The 19,425-nt window shown below is 31.4% G+C and overlaps 1 protein-coding gene across 1 annotated transcript in view; it reads left to right on the forward strand.

The window, feature by feature from the left end:
• The window catches only part of LOC143223778 (pre-mRNA-splicing factor SLU7-like), a 50,512-nt gene that overhangs the window by 625 nt on the left and 30,462 nt on the right, over positions 1–19,425 (forward strand). Inside the window, exons 2-3 of the mRNA XM_076452198.1 lie at positions 10,107–10,276; positions 16,306–16,453. Of these exons, the coding sequence (XP_076308313.1) occupies positions 10,122–10,276; positions 16,306–16,453 (303 nt within the window). The 5' untranslated portion in view covers positions 10,107–10,121. The remainder of the gene's footprint in view (positions 1–10,106; positions 10,277–16,305; positions 16,454–19,425) is intronic.

The following is a 19,425-nucleotide window of genomic DNA, read 5'->3' on the forward strand; positions in this document are numbered from 1 at the left end:
TCTGTTTAGTTAGGCTTATTTGATTTGTGAAGCAAAGTCGACACAAGAGCAAGACGTAACTGTGAAAGAGTAAAACTTAAAAATCAAATGTTGTGATAACGAAACAAAACTAAAAAAATACCATATTAACTACTAACTCTATATTATAACTTGATTTAAGACAATATATTTTCATATGAAGGACGTTTATATTATATTTGTAGATTAAAATTTAAGTTTTCATACAGGCACTCCACCATTTCGAATCCAGTTTTATGCTACATCTATGTTAGCAACATTTGTAATTACAATACAGAGAATGGTAAATACTAAAACGTGTGATTAAACTATTGTATATTTAGGGTGTACACTTTTTGTTTAGTTATTGAATGCCCTGAGTTTGTTCGAAGTTGTACCACAACAAGATGTCACATATTTTATTAATAACCTCTAGTAGCAGTAAAAGGATATATTATTTGATTACTTGCATAATAAAATGTAAAGAGTTTAATGGGATAATTTTATAAAGATAATTACTTGTCAAGTGACAGAATTATGTTAACATTTTTTGTATCACACCAGGGAGTGTTTCAGTCAATACCTTTTAATACTAGAAAAAGTGTATTTGATTTGTCATACATTTATATTGTAAAAGTTTCTGATAACATGAATCACAACAAAAAATAAATAAGCCCTCAAATAAATGTTAAAACTTACTCAGAGATTGCTGTATAAAAACTGGTGAACTGATATATTTTGGTATAACTGCACACAGAAATTAATCATGAATAAAGTTTTCTTGTTTAGTAAAAACTTAGATTATTTATAACATGTAGAAACATAGTTTTACATTTAAAAGATTTGTAGCAAAAATGAAATAGGTATATGGTGATTAAATAAGTTTTTTGCTTCATTAAGCACTTCATAAATGTTTCATTGTTTTGTGATTTAAAGTTTTCTTTTTTGCATTAACTGTGCTGGAAAAATGTGTTTTTTTTATATTCAGACTGCATACACATATGCACATGCATTATATGCAAATAATTTAAAAAAAATTAATTAATTTTTTATATATTTGTTTTCATAACATTGTCATAAACAATGAGAATAATATATACAATGTGGGATAAATAAATAGAACCAGTTATAACAATACAAATCATATGCAGAACATGGGAAAAATAAATAGAACCCGTTTCTAACAATAAGTATTGCATAGAGAACATGGGATGAATAAACAGAATCTATTTAGCAGGGAGAATTATATATATAACATTGGATAAATAAACAGAATCTAATTAGCAGGAAGAATCATGTACATAACATTGGATAAATAAACAGAATCTAATTAGCAGGAAGAATCATGTACATAACATTGGATAAATAAACAGAATCTAATTAGCAGGAAGAATCATGTACATAATATTGGATAAATAAACAGAATCTATTTAGCAGGAAGAATCATGTACATAACATTGGATAAATAAACAGAATCTATTTAGCAGGAAGAATCATATACATAACATTGGATAAATAAACAGAATCTATTTAGCAGGAAGAATCATATACATAACATTGGATAAATAAACAGAATCTATTTAGCAGGAAGAATCATGTACATAACATTGGATAAATAAACAGAATCTATTTAGCAGGAAGAATCATGTACATAACATTGGATAAATAAACAGAATCTATTTAGCAGGAAGAATCATGTACATAACATTGGATGAAACAGCTCTAAGAATAAGAACCATACACAGAACATGGGAAAAATAAACAGAACCAGCTCTAAGAACAAGAACCATATACAGAACATGGGAAAAATAAATACAACTAGCTGTAATGATAACATGGGATACATAAATAGAACCAGTGATGTTGAGAAAACCCACTTGTAGAGAAATATATATGCAAAAATGGCTTGTTTTGGTTGAGAAAATATTTTACGTAGAAGAGTGAACAACGTTTCGACCTTCTTCAGTCATCGTCAGGTTCACAAAGAAAGAAAGAGGTAACTGACCGGAAACTGACCACATGTTTGGAAGGGGTTGTGCAACTGAGTGTTGGATTGTAGAGGGTGGTGTTAGATGTTTGAATATATAATTTTATATTATTTATTATATTTAATATAGGTATAAAGGTGTTCCTTTATATTGGTTTGTTGTGGGTTTAAGTTGTTGTATACGTAAGGCTTCTTTAATTTTGCATTTGTTTATGTTTGTTTCTTTATTTAGTATTTGAGTGTTTTTTATGGTTATGTTGTGTTTATTTGACTTACAATGTTCGAAAATGTGTGAAGGTGACTTTTTATGTTCTTTGAATCTGGTTTCCATTTTTCTACTTCTTTCTCCAATATAGAAGTCGTGGCAGTTATCACATTTTATTTTATAAATAATGTTGGTTTGGCGTTTGTCAGTGTAGTTTTTCCATAGTATAGACCTCAGTTTTGTGCCTGGTTTTTGAATAAATTTGGTATTAACTGGAATGTCATATTTTGTTACTAGTTTTTGCCAAATGTTGGCTATTTGTCTGCTTATGTCGGGAATATATGGTATGCAGCAGTATATGGTTTCGTGATTTTTTGATTCGTGAGATATATTTACTTTAGTTGGTTGATTTTGCTTTCTGTCTAGGTGTGTGCGTATAATGTTTTCTACGGTTTGTGGAGGAAACTTATTGATGTTGATGAAGTATTGTTTTATTTTGTCTAATTCATCGTTAATTTTATCTAGTGAGCATAGTTTTATGGCTGTGTTTATTTGGTTTCTTAGTATGTTGAGTTTTTGTTTTGTTTCATGTGCTGAGTCCCAAGGAATGTATAGTCCAGTATGGGTTATTTTTTGGTGGATTTCTGTTTTGAATTGCGTGTTGGTTCTTGTAACTTGTAATTTTGAGGTTAAGAAATTATATTTGATTGCTTTCTTCCTGTTCACATGTGAAGTTAATGTTGGGATGTATAGAGTTAATGTGATTGAAAAAATTAAGTGTGTGTTCTGTAAATCTGAATCCTGCATACATGTAATCTACATATCTGTACCAGTATAGTGGTGGATGTAATGCTGTGTTTATTGCTTAGGCCATTTGTTTGTATATAGTTGTGGTTGTTGAACATGAAGTTTGTCTTTATCGTGGTGAATTCTATGAGGGTTGCTAATTGGTTGCTGGGAATGTCTATAGTTGGGTTAGGGTCTCGGATATAGAGTTCTAAGGCTATCTTGCAGGCTTCAGTGGTTGGAACTTCTGTAAAGAGGGATATAACATCAAAACTGGCCATGAAGGCTTTATGATTAAGTTGATTTAGATTAGACTTGAAATTAAAAGAGTCTTTGAATGAGCTGTCTGATGTTACATATTTGGAGAATGCCCATGCTATGTATTTACCAAGATTGTAATTAAACCATTCATATGTGGACATTATTGGTCGTAATAGACAATCTGGTTTATGAGGTTTGGGAATACTGTATATTTGTGGTGTGCATGAGTCGGTTTTACGTAGGTAGGAATAAAGTGTTTGTGAAATTGTGTTGGCTTTTTTCATATTTAGTAGTAATTTGTTTAGTTGCATCTCGTGTGTCTTTGTTGGATTTGTGTGTATTGGTTTAAAGTTGTTCGTGTCTGATAGGATGTTATTCATTTTTTTGGATGTATTCATTCATGTTCATTATGACTATAGTGTTACCTTTATCTGCTTTTAGAATTTTTATGTTTTTGTCTTGTTTTAGGTTTTTAATGGAATTAATGTCTCTTTTTGTAAGATTGTTTTCTAGCTTTCTGTTTTGTGAAATTATGTTGATGGTTTTGTGAGAAAATTCTTTGAAAAAAGTCGTTTAAGATGTTGTTTTTAGGTGTTTCTGGAAAATATAAATTTTTAATTTTACCTGGGAAGTTTGGCTGTTGGATGTCAATAAAATTATCTAAGTTGTCTTCCTTCTGTTGGTTGTTTTTGGTTGTTTCCTTGTTTTTGTTTTCTGTAGAAAGTATCACAAGTCTCCTGGCTAGATCTTCTAAACATGTTTTGATTTCATTGGTTGGAATGTACCTAGGTGCTATTGCGAAGGTGAGTCCTTTGTTAAGTAGATGTATCTTATCTGTGTTTAATTGTCGGTCGGATCTACAGAACATGGGATACATAAACAGAACCAGTTCTAACAATAAGAATCACATACAGAATGTGGGACAAATAAACAGAACCAGTTCTAACAATAAGAATCACATACAGAATATGGGACAAATAAACAGAATTAGTTCTAACAATAAGAATCACATACAGAACATGGGATACATAAACAGAACCAGTTCTAACAATAAGAATCACATACAGAACGTGGGATACATAAACAGAACCAGTTCTAACAATAAGAATCACATACAGAATATGGGACAAATAAACATAATTAGTTCTAACAATAAGAATCAAATACAGAATATGGGACAAATAAACATAATTAGTTTTAACAATAAGAATCACATAAAAAAGTGGGATACATAAACAGAACCAGTTCTAACAATAAGAATCACATACAGAAGGTGGGATACGTAAACAGAACCAGTTCTAACAATAAGAATCACATACAGAACATGGGATACATAAACAGAACCAGTTCTAACAATAAGCATCACATACAGAATGTGAGATACATAAACAGAACCAGTTCTAACAATAAGAATCACATGCAGAACGTGGGATACATAAACAGAACTCGTTATAACAATAAGAATCACATACAGAACATGGGATAAATAAACAGAACCAGTTCTAACAATTAGAGCCATATATAGAACATGGGATACATAAACAGAACCAGTTCTAACAATAAGAATCACATACAGAATATGGGACAAATAAACAGAATTAGTTCTAACAATAAGAATCACATACAGAACATGGGATACATAAACAGAACCAGTTCTAACAATAAGAATCACATACAGAACATGGGATACATAAACAGAACCAGTTCTAACAATAAGAATCACATACAGAACGTGGGATACGTAAACAGAACCAGTTCTAACAATAAGAATCACATACAGAATATGGGACAAATAAACATAATTAGTTCTAACAATAAGAATCAAATACAGAATATGGGACAAATAAACATAATTAGTTTTAACAATAAGAATCACATAAAAAAGTGGGATACATAAACAGAACCAGTTCTAACAATAAGAATCACATACAGAAGGTGGGATATGTAAACAGAACCAGTTCTAACAATAAGAATCACATACAGAACATGGGATACATAAACAGAACCAGTTCTAACAATAAGCATCACATACAGAATGTGAGATACATAAACAGAACCAGTTCTAACAATAAGCATCACATACAGAATGTGAGATACATAAACAGAACCAGTTCTAACAATAAGCATCACATACAGAATGTGAGATACATAAACAGAACCAGTTCTAACAATAAGCATCACATACAGAATGTGAGATACATAAACAGAACCAGTTCTAACAATAAGAATCACATACAGAATGTGAGATAAATAAACAGAACCAGTTCTAACAATAAGAATCACATACAGAACATGGGATAAATAAACAGAACCAGTTCTAACAATAAGAATCACATACAGAATGTGGGATACATAAACAGAACCAGTTCTAACAATTAGAGCCATATATAGAACATGGGATACATAAACAGAACCAGTTCTAACAATAAGAATCACATACAGAACGTGAGATAAATAAACAGAACCAGTTCTAACAATAAGAATCACATACATAATGTGGGATACATAAACAGAACCAGTTCTAACAATAAGAACCACATACAGAACATGGGATACATAAACAGAACCAGTTCTAACAATTAGAGCCATATATAGAACATGATGTTTATGCATATATTCAGAACACAAAGTAATACAGCATTTGAAAGATGAAAACTTTCACTTTTCATTCATTATATGTAATGTATAATTAGATGTAAGAGAGAACTGTTAACATATCCTGAAAGAAGGGGTGTGAGAGGTTGGTGTGGTAAAGGGGTCTGATGTTCTTTTGGTAGCTCTGTAAACAAATAAAATTTAAAGCTATAAAAATTGGGGTTTGTTTGAGCAATTATGAGTCTGTAGTGAATAACTTATGTTTAATTTCTTACACCATAAAGAGATGGTGGGAAAATAGAGAAGACAGGATGCCTAGAGAAAATGTCACACTAGGGAGAACTCAAGAATTTTTAAAATATTGCCTTGTAGAATTAGGAACTTAAACTTATATACCATTAAAATATGGGCTGTTAGTTAAATTATAATAATATAACATAAGAAGTAGTTTTATATAATGTTGAATTATAAGACACTGAAACTTTCTGTCATGCTTAGTAAAGGATACCAGGGAAGAAAGGGTTAAACAGTCTTTAATAAATACCTATAGAGCTTTCCCAAACATTGTCCTGTGTAGCTTGTTTAAGTGTAGACCATAGTTAGCATATAATTAACCTTTACACTGAAGACTATCTTACAGATCTAGCCAGCCTGTTAGTTGTTCTGACCATATTGAAGGTAATTTTCACTTAAGCTATTTCTGGTTATTGTATTTCTACACTTTTTAGGTTGCTCTTCTGGTTTGTATTTCTAACATCATTCCTACAGAAACTTCAAAAAAGGATATTTCTTGGCACCTGCAACTAAATGGTTCACTTGATATAATATTTAATGTTTTAGCATTTGGCAAATAAATTCTGGTCTTAGCTTTTAAGTGCTTCACACAACAAACTACTTTGTAAACAGGCTTGTTATGTTTCCTTTTGTGTTTTGTTTTATAAAATATTTAATTTTTTTGTAATTTACTCTGTATTTGTTAAAGGTTGTGTTAGGAACTCCATAAAGTGTGTTCAGTATTTCATTTTCTTTGTATTTTAATTAACATTGTTATATCTTCATGAACACTTGAGGTATTATTTTGTGCTACTTACAACTACTAGCTCAACAAAGTTTAACTCTACTAATGTGGGAGTCTTCCAATGGTCACAAGTCAAAAGGCCATGTCATTGTGTTTGCAGACTCGCATTAAAAATTCTATCAAATTACTGTTTTATGATTCTGTGTCAGTAAATTTAGTGTAAAATTACACATAATTTAAGTTTTAGTATTACACCTTGGTAAATTTCTTAGTTTTTATCTTAGTAAATATTGAAATAATTTAAATATTGATTTCTCTGTTGTGTTATGGTATGTTGAATACAGCATTGAGATGTTTGTGATGTCCAAATACAAAGTCTGTAGATTCATATGAATTAGAAACTCAAATTATTGATATTGACAACTTAGGATATAAGACAATAATGTCTTATCTTTTCTATTTTCCATGATATTAATATATTTATTGAATCAACCAAGGTGGCCCCACTAACTTGTTCATTTTTTGAAAATACTTGTTTACGTAAGCCTACTTCACCTAGTGATGTGTGTGTGTAACTAATCAAAAGCTCAGAATGTCCCCTTAGTAGTAAACATTTTTTTCTCCCTACTAGATTACCAGTGGTAAAATATTAATGAGCTCTAAAACTCCCATTTTTTAGACTTAAGTACAGCTTATTTACTGAACTTAATAAATTATAGTGGAATTCTTGGTATTAATATTGTAATTTGTGATTTTTTGTTATTTTGAAATGCATATATAAAACCTAAAAAAAACATTTTGTTTTACATCTTTCATGTGCAAAACTTGATCAGGCTTAGCAACTTCAGCAATTGTTTACGAAGTTTGTAACTAGAAGAGAATTGTTTGATATACTTCTTTATTGACTGTTTTGTGTTTTAAGAAAAATAAATTTAATAATTTATTTGTAAATAGTAATAAGGTATATACATATATAATATATTTTAATTGAAATGTAACTATTTTACAAGTACCAGTCTACTAGAACAAAGCTAAGACGGGTCATTTTGTAAAGACCAGTTTTATATTTTTGGATATGATGGCAAGAGTGCACATGAACCACATGATTCAACTTTTGTAATGTCAGTCAGATATGACTGACAGGTCAACATAATAAAAAAAATTATATATGTATAATGTTATAAGATTTAAATTATTTAGGATAAACAGTTGGTTTTGTGTTATAATTTGTAGTCATTCTAGAGCAAAGAAAGAATAATTTATATCTATTCCCTAATTGTTTTTTAGGATGGTTGTGAAATGTTTGATCATATCAACCCAATCCTTTCAGATACACTAATGATAATAACAGATAAAATGTAAAGTTTTGGAAAAAAAAACTTTTGATAATTATGTGGAGGTTATAAAGATTTCACATGTGAAATTTGATCATGTTTTGATACATAAGTATTTTTTACCTGAAAACCAAAATTACTTAGCACATTAGATAGCCAACATTTAGAAAGAAAAACTACATGAGAAAAACATTACTTAAAAAAATCATAAAATTTAATAACAAAGTCTGATATTTTGTGTACTAAAGCTTTGTAATGTGTACTAATAAACTGCAAATGTTTGTGAAGATATGCTTACTGTTTTAAAAGTTATAGTATGAAAACTATAACAAGCACATAATGGTTACAAGGATGGTCCCTAGGACCAGGGATGTAGTTAGAGAGTTAACCAGTAACGTATCATCATAAATTTGTCACAGAATGTCAATTTTCCATTATGATACCTTACTTCTTGTTACATAATAGCTTCACTTGATTTATGATGTTCTTTGCTAGTTTTCATTCTCCTACCTAGCATCACGTGTTGTAGTCAAGACCTCAGTGTCCAAATCCTACCTAGCATCACGTGTTGTAGTCAAGACCTCAGTGTCCAAATCCTACCTAGCATCACATGTTGTAGTCAAGACCTTAGTGTCCAAATCCTACCTAGCATCACATGTTGTAGTCAAGACCTTAGTGTCCAAATCCTACCTAGCATCACATGTTGTAGTCAAGACCTCAGTGTCCAAATCCTACCTAGCATCACATGTTGTAGTCAAGACCTTAGTGTCCAAATCCTACCTAGCATCACATGTTGTAGTCAAGACCTTAGTGTCCAAATCCTACCTAGCATCAGGTGTTGTAGTCAAGACCTTAGTGTCCAAATCCTACCTAGCATCACGTGTTGTAGTCAAGACCTTAGTGTCCAAATCCTACCTAGCATCAGGTGTTGTAGTCAAGACCTTAGTGACCAAATCTTACCTAGCATCAGGTATTGTAGTCAAGACCTTAGTGTCCAATACCAAAAACTTGAAATAAATGATATTATTTTTGCTTAATTTTTTTAATATGTAAATCTCAAGCATCAAACAAACTTTATTGATATCTTAACTGTAAATCATTTACATCTTAACCACACGGTCATTGTTTTAACATTTCTTCAAAAAAAATGTAGTAAAGAAAGGAGATAATGGTTTAACCTAAAAGGTCAACAAATTGAACTAAAACCAGTATTGGTGTCAGTGAAGCCATACATGATCATAGCAGATCTACTGGACAGGTTGAATAACAGAGATGATTGGTAATGTTTGACATAAATATGTGCTTGAGATGAAGTTCCTAAAAACTAGTAGTAAACCTAGGTGTTATAGCAGTTAGTTTTGAATAGAGCATTACTGGCACATGGACAATATGGCATTTGGAGATGTAAACAGAACTAAGGAAGATGCAATAAACATTATTATAAAGGTTTAGTACCAAAGGGGTTTCACTGATAAAACATCTTTGATGCTACACAACGTTTCAAATGAACTACTGCATAATCAATATTTAGTGCTTAATAATTCTGGGTAGGTGATTGTTCTCATTGTGTTAAAACTTTTAAATTTAGCCAGTCTCATTTTTGAAGCCTGTAAAATACCCAGGCTGAAACCTTCTAAAGTGTGGTTTTGAAACCCACAGCACTGGTTTACTCATGGTATAGCTACACAGTCGAGTAAAACATCTAGGTAGTTGTGTATAATTTGATGTGTTTATTTATGTGATTTAAAAGCATATTTGCATTTTAATGATTATAATTTTAGATTCATCTCTTTTAAATAAAATTCTTGTATTTTTTTAATCAGGAGTGACTTTGAGTAGTTATAGTTGGAATTTTTTATCAGTGAAGATAGTTATTCATGTTTCAAGTTACACAATATATGATAACTGTTTTGTTACATGTAGAAAACAGAGCTAACTATGAACACTACAAATTTACCAGTGTCAGAGATAATTAAGAATAAAGATGTTGATGAACCAAAAAAGAAATCACGAGAAGATTGGCGAAAAGCAAAAGAACTGGAAGAAGCGAGAAAGGCTGGAACAGCACCAGCTGCCGTGGATGAAGAAGGAAAGTACGTCATTAAAACTATGTGTAAACATCTTCTTTAATACCATTTTTCTCAACTATTTCATTTGTTTGCTACCATTTATGTCAAGTCAAATTAATGGTATTAATAAACCAGTCAGTCTGAATAACATCTGATAAACGTACGAACAGTGAATTCAGATTTGACCATCAGAATCTTCTAAGTTTAAAGACAGTTACTAAAATAATTTTACCCATGTCCTTTTAATTGTTATTTCTTGCTGAATTGTAACAATGCATCAAAAATGCATGTTAAAGACTTTTAGAATTCTCTCATGTAAGAGGAGTTTCATTAACATAAGAATTGAGAAAATTACAAACTGAAGTATCAAGTTTAAATATGGAGGTTTTAGTTTCAGAATACTAACTGAAAAAATGTTTAAAGATTGAAACCAGTCATGTGAGAAAAGTGTGAAGTCATAAATATTATAAGAAAAGTCAGTGTTGTGTAGACATTAATTAACTGAATCATCCATCTACTTCTGTTTAATGTAAGTCAAATTATAAAGCAATAATAATCTATAAGTAGCTCTCAAGGAAACACTTGAAAACTAGTGGTATTGCAATTTAAACTAATTTTTGTAAGAGCAAGAAACAATCATGAAAAACAAGAAACACCTAAATATTGTTTTAATTTGACTTGCGTTAGACAGAAGTAGGTGGATGATTCAGTTGAGCTGGTTTTTTCCTGTAAGTATCAAGATTTAAATTATGTTACTAATGTTTTCAAGAATGCTGTAAAGTTATAAATAACAGTGCTTCAAAAATTTTAATTTATTCCACCTGCTGAATGTTTTAAAAACACTAATCTGGTTTAGATTTATTGTTGTATACAATGGTAAGTGTAAACATCATAAATTAATATAAGTAAGTTCACTTTTTTTTTTTAACTAATATACATGATATTTTTCAACAAGAATCAACCAAGTAATTTACTTTTGGTTTTAGGGGTAGAAAATTTCCAAACTTTCATTATCACTCTGTTTTCATTATATTTTGTTTTTGAATTTGAAAACTAAAAGGCATTGGTTCAAAGGTTTATTTGTTCATTGTCCACTGTAATGAGAATTACAAAGAAGGTTTAGAGAGGTAATTCCACTACACATGCATCACCTTCATCTAACAGAGCTAATTCCACTACGCTTGTATAACCTTTATCTAACAGAGCTAATTCCACTAAGCTTGTATAACCTTTATCTAACAGAGCTAATCCCAATACACATGTTAAAACTTTAGCTAATGGAGGTAATTCCAATACACTTGTAAAACCTTTAGCTAACAGAGCTAATTCCAATACACTTGTATAACCTTTATCTAACAGAGGTAATCCCAATACACATGTAAAACCTTTAGCTAACAGAGGTAATTCCAACACACTTGTAAAACCTTTAGCTAACAGAGCTAATTCCAATACACTTGTATAACCTTTATCTAACAGAGGTAATCCCAATACATTTGTAAAACCTTTAGCTGACAGAGGTAATTCCAATACACTTGTATAACCTTTAGCTGACAGAGGTAATTCCTATACACTTGTATAACCTTTAGCTAACAGAGGTAATTCCAATACACTTGTATAACCTTTAGCTAACAGAGGTAATTCCAACACACTTGTAAAACCTTTAGCTAACAGAGGTAATTCCAATACACTTGTAAAACCTTTAGCTAACAGAGGTAATTCCAATACACTTGTATAGTTTTTAGCTGACAGAGGTAATTCCAATACACTTATATAGTTTTTAGCTGACAGAGGTAATTCCAATACACTTGTATAGTTTTTAGCTGACAGAGGTAATTCCAATACACTTGTATAACCTTCAGCTGACAGAGGTAATTCCAATACACTTGTATAACCTTTATCTAACAGAGCTAATCCCAATACACATGTTAAAACTTTAGCTAACAGAGCTAATTCCAATACACTTGTATAACCTTTAGCTAACAGAGGTAATTCCAATACACTTGTATCACCTTTAGCTAACAGAGGTAATTCCAATACACTTGTGTAGCCTTTAGCTAACAGAGGTAATTCCAATACACTTGTGTAGCCTTTAGCTAACAGAGGTAATTCCAATACACTTGTGTAAACTTTAGCTAACAGAGGTAATTCCAATACACTTGTGTAGCCTTTAGCTAACAGAGGTAATTCCAATACACTTGTATCACCTTTAGCTAACAGAGGTAATTCCAATACACATGTTAAACCTTTAGCTAACAGAGGTAATTCCAATACACTTGTAAAACCTTTACCTAACAAAGGTAATTCCAATACACATGTAAAACCTTTAGCTAACAGAGGTTATCCCAATACACTTGTATAACCTTTATCTAACAGAGGTTATCCCAATACACATGTAAAACCTTTAGCTAACAGAGGTAATTCCAATACATTTGTAAAACCTTTAGCTAACAGAGGTAATTCCAATACACTTGTCAAACCTTTATCTAACAGAGGTAATTCCAATACACTTGTGTAGCCTTTAGCTAACAGAGGTAATTCCAATACAGTTGTGTAGCCTTTAGCTAACAGAGGTAATTCCAATACACTTGTGTAGCCTTTAGCTAACAGAGGTAATTCCAATACACGTTAAACCTTTAGCTAACAGAGGTAATTCCAATACACTTGTAAAACCTTTAGCTGACAGAGGTAATTCCAATACGCTTGTAAAACCTTTAGCTGACAGAGGTAATTCCAATACACTTGTAAAATCTTTAGCTAACAGAGGTAAATCCAATACACTTGTAAAACCTTTACCTAACAAAGGTAATTCCAATACACATGTAAAACCTTCATCTAACAGAGCTAATTCCACTACGCTTGTATAACCTTTATCTAACAGAGCTAATTCCACTAAGCTTGTATAACCTTTATCTAACAGAGCTAATCCCAATACACATGTTAAAACTTTAGCTAACGGAGGTAATTCCAATACACTTGTAAAACCTTTAGCTAACAGAGCTAATTCCAATACACTTGTATAACCTTTATCTAACAGAGGTAATCCCAATACACATGTAAAACCTTTAGCTAACAGAGGTAATTCCAATACACTTGTAAAACCTTTAGCTAACAGAGCTAATTCCAATACACTTGTATAACCTTTATCTAACAGAGGTAATCCCAATACATTTGTAAAACCTTTAGCTGACAGAGGTAATTCCAATACATTTGTAAAACCTTTAGCTGACAGAGGTAATTCCAATACACTTGTATAACCTTTAGCTAACAGAGGTAATTCCAATACACTTGTATAACCTTTAGCTAACAGAGGTAATTCCAATACACTTGTAAAACCTTTAGCTGACAGAGGTAATTCCAATACACTTGTATAGTTTTTAGCTGACAGAGGTAATTCCAATACACTTGTATAACCTTCAGCTGACAGAGGTAATTCCAATACACTTGTATGACCTTCAGCTGACAGAGGTAATTCCAATACACTTGTATAACCTTTATCTAACAGAGCTAATCCCAATACACATGTTAAAACTTTAGCTAACAGAGCTAATTCCAATACACTTGTATAACCTTTAGCTAACAGAGGTAATTCCAATACACTTGTAAAACCTTTAGCTAACAGAGGTAATTCCAATACACTTGTGTAGCCTTTAGCTAACAGAGGTAATTCCAATACACTTGTGTAGCCTTTAGCTAACAGAGGTAATTCCAATACACTTGTGTAGCCTTTAGCTAACAGAGGTAATTCCAATACACTTGTGTAGCCTTTAGCTAACAGAGGTAATTCCAATACACTTGTATCACCTTTAGCTAACAGAGGTAATTCCAATACACATGTTAAACCTTTAGCTAACAGAGGTAATTCCAATACACTTGTAAAACCTTTACCTAACAAAGGTAATTCCAATACACATGTAAAACCTTTAGCTAACAAAGGTAATTCCAATACACTTGTATAACCTTTAGCTAACAGAGGTTATCCCAATACACTTGTATAACCTTTAGCTAACAGAGGTAATTCCAATACATTTGTAAAACCTTTAGCTAACAGAGGTAATTCCAATACACTTGTCAAACCTTTAGCTAACAGAGGTAATTCCAATACACTTGTGTAGCCTTTAGCTAACAGAAGTAATTCCAATACACTTGTATCACCTTTAGCTAACAGAGGTAATTCCAATACAGTTGTGTAGCCTTTAGCTAACAGAGGTAATTCCAATACACTTGTCTAGCCTTTAGCTAACAGAGGTAATTCCAATACACGTTAAACCTTTAGCTAACAGAGGTAATTCCAATACACTTGTAAAACCTTTAGCTGACAGAGGTAATTCCAATACACTTGTATAACCTTTAGCTAACAGAGGTAATTCCAATACACTTGTATAACCTTTAGCTGACAGAGGTAATTCCAATACACTTGTATAACCTTTAGCTGACAGAGGTAATTCCAATACACTTGTAAAACCTTTAGCTAACAGAGGTAATTCCAATACACATGTAAAATCTTTAGCTAACAAAGGTAATTCACTAGTCTTGTAACTTTTAGCTTAAACATAATTTTGAAAAAAGGAAACTTAATTTTTCCACTGCTGATTCAGTTCACTCCTTCTGTTTACTTTTGTATGTAATTTTCCTTAAGGTGAAATAACTAAATATATTTACGTTATACTCTTTTATCATACTCATAAACCAGTTATTAGCTATCTTTAGTGTATAAAGTTTTTAGACATTGTAACATTTTTTAAACCTATCAGTATGTGAAGGACAGTAGAGATCAGTTGTAGTAGATTAAAGAGTATTTGAACTTCTTTAGTTGTTAGATGTTAATTTTAAATTTGATATCACACCTCTACTATAAGCCTGAGCTATAATACCCACATTGAAAGGGGAGGGAAATATACTTGTCACTAATGGAGATGAAGAGTTAGTGTTGTTAGCATTCATTTAAGTGATATGTAACTTATTTATAAATAAGGGTACCAGTGTGGATTATGTTATTAGGGAGTGTAAGAAGAGGACACTGAGATCCAAAGTATATACATAAATAATATGATAGTCCAGGAGTGGTTTAATCTGTATATATTATGTTAGTGTTTCATATAGATATTAGTCTTGTGATTTTTGTCCTTTTAAATAAATCTGGAATTGTTTGTGTGTAATTGTACTCCTAATAATTGCCACAACTCACAGGTTCTACTGTGAATTAATCTAATAAGTTAGAAATGTACTGAAATGACCATAGAGGTACAGTATTGCTGTTTTTTGACTGTCAACAACACATCAGGACTATAAACTACCATAAGTTGTCCTGAATACCCTTTCCTCTGTCCACCAGAGGAGAGTATTTTATCTACAAAATTGTCCAGTCAATCAGAAAGTTATTACATCTATTTGACCACCTAATTTAAAATATTTATTAAATCACTATAGTTCAACCTGTGAAGAAAAGGAATTGTGCATACATGTCTGCCAACTTCTCGTTCCCTGAGATCAGTACAATCAGAATGAAAATTTGTACCTAAATACCATAGAGAGAGACAGAAACAACCTCTATATTTAAGGCTGGACATGCATAAAAAAAAGATATTTGTATACACACTAAACCCTACACATAAATGTGGACCACTCTTGTGAAAAGCTTTTGAGGACACTCTTTTTGATGAGAGATCCACACTGTCTAGAGATGACTGTGTTAGTCAGCTTGGTCATTCACAAATGGTGAGATTAAAACTATCTACTTTTAGAAGGTACAAGTAGTGAAGGTTGAGGTGGCTGCTGGGCTTTATTTGTATAATTATGTTGTAGATAGGTACACAGAAGAGGTGGAGGTAAATCAGTTGATACTGTGTTAAAATCTGTGGTCAGGTAGAAGTAGTCCCATTGTAATAAATGATGGTTAGTTTATGAGGGTCATAATCACAAATAATTACTTTTTAACTAACAAAAATGGGTACACATGGTTATTTTCATATTTTGAAGGTTTGAATGTACATTATAAGGAATGTTTCCTGAATCTTACAAATCAAGTCTCTGGTCTATTTTATTCTTTTATCCAGAGATATTAATCCTCACATTCCTCAGTATATTGCAAGTGCACCTTGGTACTTTGGGTCAAAAGGACCCACCTTAAAACATCAACGTCCCCAACCCGAAAAGCAAAAGAAGTTCAATGACATTGCAGAGTATTATGTTCGAGGAGAAAAGGTAAATGTTGTTTAGTTTTAACTTTTGTGACTTAAAAAATAATTATTTATTTTTGAAAGTTAGTGCTTAGAAGTTTATCATACTCCTAGGTTTGTCTGTCATGCTGAATTACCTTATAAAGTGTTTGTTGTGTAAATGCTTATACTAGAAATCATGTGGAATATGAGAACATTTGTAGATATTTTAAACTATATTATTAACAGTTAATGGTAATTGTTGAAGTCCCACTGTTATAAATCTTTTCAAAGACAATAACCCTGATATTTAAAGTTGCTTAAGTTTAACAGTTGTTTTAATAACTCATAAGTATGTTAATAAAATATTTTATTTTAGTATTTAGTTTGAAATATTTTGAACACACAGTAGTGAAAAGGCTTAGTTAGAAATTGATCTAAGTATTTACAAGCATTGTTTAAGGAAAGTGATACCCTGAAAACAGAACCCATTATATTATAAACCAAATCCACTGAAGTTTACAAAGAACAAGGATTGATTAGAAGGGAAGTTCACCAGTAAGAGTTGACAGGAAAAATGCCTGTGGAACAATCTCAGAGTATATCTGGGGAAGTTTGTTTGTCTGTTGCATTATATCGACTTTGTCCATGTTTTGTAAACAGTGTATCCTTTAGTGCACGACACAGTTTTAGGGACTTACATTCAGATTGTTATTAAACTTCTTTTTGTACATGTTAGAGCAATCTGTATATGCATATATAGTGAAAGAAATTCCTTCAGAACTATTATCATTAGTTGTCAATAGGTAATTAAAATCTGCACAATAAAACAATAATGATTATAATGTAAGATTAATCTTAAAATTATTTTATAAAGTCTATTGCAATTTTTAGTTGTAACTTTGAAATCATAATGGAAATTGTCTGTGGTGATAGTTCCTCAGAGTTGGAGATATCCCATTTATCAGACAAAATCCAAATGTAGAGGAAAAGCTAGTCAGCAGTCAGAAAAATCAGTTAAGGGTATGGAGTTGAGTGCTTATACCCACAATGTCTCAACTCCTACTGTCTGCAGCCAGTTGTGGGAAAGCAGTTACCCTTAAAAGGTTTACTAATATCAAAAGTAGAAGTAAAAATATTTCTACTAAAAGTCCTACCAACTTCCACCCTTAAAAGTTCTAATAGATCCTAAAGTAGGTATAATAATAATAATAAGTACACTTTAATAATTCTAGTAAAACTTACTCCCAGCCTCAACCATTTTCTAAAAAAAAAAAAGATGACATAATATTTGAAGTAAAATTTAAAAGATCTTACAATTATCCTAAAATGAACTGTAAACCCTTCTTCAAAATATCTGTGCAGTTCATATTCATTCGTTTTCCTCTTGTAAAATTATACAGTAAAACTCAGGAAAGCTGAGACAAGCCTAACTACTTGAAGTTAGTCTTTCCAGTCTCTATAATACTGAATAAATTTTAATGTTAGCAACTTAAAGGTAGTTAACTGCCTCTAGTGACAAAAATACACACGTATCATTAATTTACATAGAGAGACATTCTGTAAACTGATAATTAACTTTGAAACAATGTATACTTGAGCAATACAACAAAGTTACAGCATACGTATATGTTCTACAAACTAAGTTCTTAACAATGAAAATACCTGACATACATACGTACACTATAAATAAAATCAAATGTGTAAATAGAATCATATTATAACTCATATATGGCTAATTTTTAAAGAAGCTGGAGTTGTTTTTAGTAGGATTACTGACAGTAACTACTCAAACACAACTTTGTATCTCAGGTGCACCTTGATAGTCTGGTGGACCTCTGAGTTCTCATCTGATTTTCTTGGAGATGTCAAAAGTCCTCTTATAGCTGCATATATAGCTTTCTGCATTTCAAAAGATGGTGTTTCTCATGATTGGATGATGTCCAAACCTCTGTCCACCTTCTTTGTCCTCACTTCTGAAGCATTAGCAATAGCTACTCCTGATTAATTACAGGTTGCTCTCTCAGCCAGAATTTCCAGTGCTGGTGTATTTTTAGTGACGGCTATCTCATGTGTCTGTGTGTGGAGTGCTGGTTGATGTCATGGAAAAACTGTTCTACTTTGTTGATTTTTACTTTTGATGAAAACTCAAGCACATCTTTTCCAGAGGAAACAGGAGAGCACACATCATGTGGTGTTTTATTCATTTCACTTTGCCCTCTCCTTAACTTCTATGGTTGCAGAACTCTCACTTTTTGAATCTGTCATCTGGAACACTACTGTTGAGTTGACTGGTGATATGACATTCTGGAATTTTGTAAGCCAACCAATAGCTTCCTCCAGAGCCTTCATTGTAAAGTAACATATCAATTATTCTTAGGTTTCAAAACATGAATGTGAGGTCAGACTTTGGAGTTATGGAAATTGAAAAAAAAAAGATCATGATTTAATAACAACATAGAGAACACTTGATTCCAGAAGAGTTAAGAATTTGATCTTAGATTGAAGATTTGTCCTGTTACTGCTTTATATATCTATGCAAATTTAAGTCACATAGGGCAAAAAAACAAGTTCATAGCAAATAGATGTTTACTGTTCCAAATAGATACCAATTACAAACCATGAGACAGTATATTATCTTAAACAAGTTTATTCAAATATTAGTTACACATAACGTAACATTTACTAAGTTTTACTTGTGATTTGGGCATATCACTTATCATTGTTAAGTGGTGAAATAACATGAGTTATAAAACTGTCAGTTGAAGAAAAAAATGTTTTTCTTTTTCTTTTAGTGCATTGGACTTTGTATTATTTATTCAAGATAATTAAAAAATCACATCCAATAATCTGTTACAAGAACACAAATTAAATTTTTCTAATAAACTTGAGTTACTTTCAAAACATTTTCTAAAAGAAAGATTAAAGAAAATACTTTTTATTGTTTTCTCAGTGAAACTGGTATAGTTTACTGGGGTTTTTTACTTCTGACCTTGTTGCTAAGTTCCAAATGATTAT

Source organism: Tachypleus tridentatus, chromosome 8, assembly GCF_004210375.1.
Source record: "Tachypleus tridentatus isolate NWPU-2018 chromosome 8, ASM421037v1, whole genome shotgun sequence".
NCBI lineage: Eukaryota > Metazoa > Arthropoda > Merostomata > Xiphosura > Limulidae > Tachypleus > Tachypleus tridentatus.